The sequence below is a fragment of the Magnolia sinica genome, chromosome 1 (genome assembly GCF_029962835.1).
Source record: "Magnolia sinica isolate HGM2019 chromosome 1, MsV1, whole genome shotgun sequence".
In the NCBI taxonomy this organism is placed as follows: domain Eukaryota; kingdom Viridiplantae; phylum Streptophyta; class Magnoliopsida; order Magnoliales; family Magnoliaceae; genus Magnolia; species Magnolia sinica.
In genome coordinates this window covers 12,928,645-12,933,323 of record NC_080573.1, presented here as the reverse complement: position 1 = coordinate 12,933,323, position 4,679 = coordinate 12,928,645, and the positions used below count along the sequence as shown (strand labels likewise).

Here is a 4,679-nt window from a genome sequence, read left to right as displayed (position 1 = left end):
AACCGTCCGATCTTAAATCGACGGTCGCCGACAAAACTCTTAACTCGAGGTCCCAGAGATTCCTAACCAGAGTTAACTTGTGTGGTTATGAAGAATTCTCTCTACTATAAATAAAGCCGCGCAAAACAAACCCAGCCACTCATAAGCTTATCCTTCTCCTTCTCCGCAGATCTCAGGATTTCCTAATTAGGGTTTCTTCATCCGCTTTTCAGCCCTATCTTGAATTCAGGTAATTTCCTTTTCTTTTCATTCAGGGATTTTATTTTCTCCTCGAAATCATTTGATCTGGTTCGTTTTTATTCTTGATCTGGTTACGTGGGCAGGTTTTTTTGATCTGTGGCAGGAACTGCAGATCTTGTTTTGATTTTCTTTGGCCTGCAACGTTGTAGATTTCGATTCTTTCTTTTCTTGTTTTGAGATTATCTCGCTGTTTTACTTGAAAAGGATTTTTTTTATGGTTATGGTGTGTTGATTTTCTTGATCTGAGTTTCTTTTATTTTCCATGTTATTTATTCATTTGAATCTTGATCTATACCATAATCAGAACCGTTCATCAATAATTTATACAATAATCAGAACCGTTCATCAAGTGGGCTCCACAGCGCATGGCTGATGGTGCGATAGTTCCAGCGGATGATCTTCCATGGTCATCAGCGTAAGGATGGAACTGAGGAACATCTACGTTTGCATCCTCCAATTAGAAGTTTCTTGACTTTGATGGTCAGGATGGTTGGGTTTGAATTGTTTTTGGATAAACCGTCCACAACGGGCCTCCATCATGGACGATTCCTAGCAATTGAGGGTTGGTCACCAGTGAGGGTCTTGTGGATTTCAAATTTAGGTGGTATGGTTTTGTGGATTACAATTTTAGGTGGTCTTGATTGCTTCTGTGTGCGTTTGTTCTGTACTAGAGAATTTTGTGTTTTTGTGTTTTTATCCTGGTTTATTGGAGGTGAAAGAAAATAACCGTTTATCTAGGTTACTATTTGGTAAAGTAAAATCAAACTGATGAATTCCACCTAGCTTAGCATGCGCCCATCTTTCCACCAGCATGTTGTATGTGTAGGCAATCCAATCCATGTGAGAAGTCGACCCCATGGTGAAGATTGCTTCTTTAAGAAAGAACTCCCATTCACTTGTTATGTGGGCCACTACTCTTTGGTGAGTTGGAGCGTTGGCCGGCTGTTGATATCTACTGTGTGATCCTCCTGATGAGCGTGCAGTGCTGATATTTGCTCCAGGTGTTCTTCATGGTGGGTTTCACCATTTGCATGGCTCACATGTCTTATAGAATTGACATGTTGGTGGGAAAGATGGGGAATGATGCTGAGATGGCCTACAACCGGTTGTAGGTTGCCAGTTCTTTATATTAAGTTCTGAAAATAATGAAATTGGTATAAAAATTTAAGGGAATGGATGATTAAAACCTATCTTAGCATGTATGGTAAAATTGTTTTCAAAATGAATTTATTGCATGATGGATTTCAGGGGTTATCAATTAGTGTTTAAATGACCGTAGAATGACTATAAACCATTCAAATAAAAATAATATTATATTATGAGTGTCCTCATGATATAAAAATAATATTATATTATGAGTGTCCTCATGATAGTTGACTAGTTGAGGCCTGAAATGATGTTCTGATTTAATCAGATAACATGAGTATAATATTATCGAAGCTAATGGCAAGTTAGCAATCTCATGTCTCCTTTTCATTTCTTTCTATAGTGATAAACAAAAACGAAGAAGCTCCGTTCGCGTCACCTAGTCGAGATTCAACAGCCAAGTTTCATGTCTGAGATCGACATCCAGATTCCCACTGCCTTCGGTATGTATTCTATGCTGTTATGGGTGCTAATGTGCCTTTGAATTTGGAGATAAAGTGCATTTCTTTTCCTTCTGTCTTACATAAAGAGGCATTAGAAGTACAATTAGCGATCAACTTTGGGAGTGAAATTGTGATGGGTGCATGGGTTTGTAGGGCTGTGTTCGGTTATATAATGGATTGTTATCCATGGATTGAATCGAAACAACTAATCTAACAATGTGGAAATAACCAAATTGTAGTTTTATTGCATTCATGTTTAGGGTCATGGCACCAAATTGCAATTACGTTACTATCAAGATGGATTTGAAAGGGATGTAGCCATTCATAATAGGGATCCGAATCACAATTATTTGGGCATCAACTTAGATATGGAACTGCAGTCTCAAGGACTATTTTGCAATTGTGAATGCTAGGAAACATTCCTTGGGTGCGGTTGGATGGCCATTCATTTGAAACACAATTACACTGGATATGGATTTCTTTAGTAGCAGTCATATTTTTAGGATATGGGCCCCAAACTGCAATCACATTGGCTTTCAATGTGGAGTAGAAAGGATCTTAATTGCGATGCAAGTGGCTGCTTCACCTCATCATGAATTGCTTGGAAGCATCATTAACTTCTGTCTTCTCATCTTTTGATTAGACTTAGTTGCAATTGTATTCATTTCTGCATCCAGAATGCAGCTTTGAGTTTTTATAATTTCCTGTTGTTTGAATTGAATCTTCAACCTGCACACGTAAACACAGTCTTGAGTATTTTGCTCGGGGTATTCTCTTTGTCAACAGCCTTATAAGGAACATATAATACTGAAACCAGATTCAGAGTCTGTTTGGGTAGGGATTCTTTAAACTCAGGTTTAAGCCGAATCCTGATTCTGGCCCTTCCTTGTAAGATTCCCCATGTGAAAACGGTTCTTTCTCTGCATAATTGCAATTATGATACATGCAACTAGTTGGAGTTACACAGGCACAAAGGGCTGCGGGACTTAAGAGGAAACACCCATAAATTTGAAATTTGTGAATATGTATCTTGTATGTGGATTAGAAAGCTTGTTCAATTTGGATGGTATTTGATTTAAAGGCATGTGACTTCTTGCTCAAAAAATAAAAAAAAATCAAAGACATGCCCTGTTGCGGCATTTGTCGAACTGTTTGTTGGGTGAGTTGAACTCACAATTGCGGGTCATGCCAGATCCGTTCGCTGATGCAAATGCTGAGGACTCCGGTGCTGGGTCAAAAGAGTATGTGCATGTGCGCATACAGCAAAGGAACGGTAGGAAAAGCCTGACTACAGTTCAAGGTCTGAAGAAAGAATTCAGCTACAACAAGATCTTGAAGGATCTCAAGAAGGAATTCTGCTGCAATGGTACAGTAGTCCAGGACCCAGAGCTGGGCCAGGTAAAGGAAAAACAAAAACATTATATTATTGAATGCTATTTTTGCATCTGTTGGATGACACGAACTCACACTGCCCTAAAACCTGTGCAGGTCATTCAGCTGCAAGGAGATCAGCGGAAGAATGTTTCCACGTTCCTTGTTCAGGTGTGTACTGCAACCTACCTCTGCCGAGTGTATGGGTGAGATTGAGCACATCTGCAAGATCAATGAACTTGCTGTAGTGCTCATGAGGATCTGGTGCTGTTATCCTGAATAGACTCTGGGACTGGCATCTTCACAGGGTGGTGCTGTGCCCCTGTTGAATGGATTTTGTTTTTTCATCAACTTGTGTTTCATTATTTTCAGAGCAGGTGCTAACACTTTCCCTTCCGTGTTTTTGTTGTTGTTTGCTGTGCAGGCTGGCATTGTGAAGAAGGAACACATCAAAATACATGGTTTTTGAGTGAAACCATATATGCTCTTGCATGAAAGCAAGAAAGAAGGGTATTGTCGGGACACTTGGGAATATCTATCTAATATATAAAAAAGATAAAATAGCAGAAGTGTGTGATATTTAAAGAGAGTAAGAAGGGTCCCGGTTCTTATGTCAGCAGTAACTAATGTTATGTGTGAAAACATTATTCCATGGGAATATGTGGTGTGAGCTTTTATCTATTATTAATACGCCAAGAGCGCTTACTTCTATTATTGTTGTCCATCCCCTTTTAATGGCTTGCTTGTCTTTTCTTTTTCTTTTTTTTCTTTTTATTACATGATCCATGTTTGTTTGCTGTTAATGATGCATGACAGGTCCCATACTGACTCCTCGAGTAGAAATATTATTATTAGGAATGAATTGCATCCATGAATCCATATCGGAAGGATTTTGAAAATATCATGTTAATATTGTGAGTTTGTAAATATAAAAAGAAGTGGTCTCAAGACCAACTAGTTGGACCCACTTGTTACGGTCCACCCAGCGGATAGCTTCCAACTATGGAGCATCCAACCCATCTAATAGGTTGGCGCCACCATGAGGATTACCTTGTGCAAAATCAGCCATATCCACTCATTGAGTGGACCATACTTGTATTTTTCATGTATAATGGCTGGACATTGTTTTGTATGGTGTGGCCCACCTGATGTGTGAATATGGCTCACTTTTTCATTAGTTGATCCTCATGGTGGGCGAACTCATTTTGGTAGGGTTGGATGGCACACGATGGAAGTTATAAGCTGGGTGGACCTGAAATTTTTTTTCCAGCCTGTCGAACTTGAGAACTTCTCATACAAGAATATATTCAAATTTTATTATAAGTTCGGATTAAATAATTTTATTGTCGGTGAGATGTTCCTGATAATATTCTGAGAAAAACCAAAAAAATTCAAAATAAGCGCCGAAATTTTCTGCGAAAAAGAAGACCGTTATACATGTGCAAACACTTGGGTCCATCGCCACCTTCGTACTCGGGC

General features: G+C 39.0%; 1 protein-coding gene across 1 annotated transcript; it reads left to right on the top strand.

The window, feature by feature from the left end:
* The first annotated feature begins 218 nt into the window (after nt 1–218).
* Nucleotides 219–3,911, top strand: LOC131240269 (protein translation factor SUI1 homolog). Its single transcript, XM_058238396.1, has 5 exons — nt 219–242; nt 1,738–1,829; nt 3,022–3,227; nt 3,318–3,371; nt 3,625–3,911. Exons 2-5 carry the CDS (start codon nt 1,793–1,795, stop codon nt 3,667–3,669), a joined length of 342 nt encoding a protein of 113 aa, XP_058094379.1. The 5' UTR covers nt 219–242; nt 1,738–1,792; the 3' UTR covers nt 3,670–3,911.
* The last annotated feature ends 768 nt before the right edge of the window (nt 3,912–4,679 follow it).

Bases quoted from the DNA above. Each gene is read 5' to 3' on its own strand.
- LOC131240269 (XM_058238396.1), top strand. From the start codon at position 1,793: ATGTCTGAGATCGACATCCAGATTCCCACTGCCTTCG. The intron at 3,228-3,317 runs GTAAAGGAAAAA...AAACCTGTGCAG, and splicing joins AGGACCCAGAGCTGGGCCAG to GTCATTCAGCTGCAAGGAGA. The intron at 3,372-3,624 runs GTGTGTACTGCA...TTTGCTGTGCAG, and splicing joins TTTCCACGTTCCTTGTTCAG to GCTGGCATTGTGAAGAAGGA.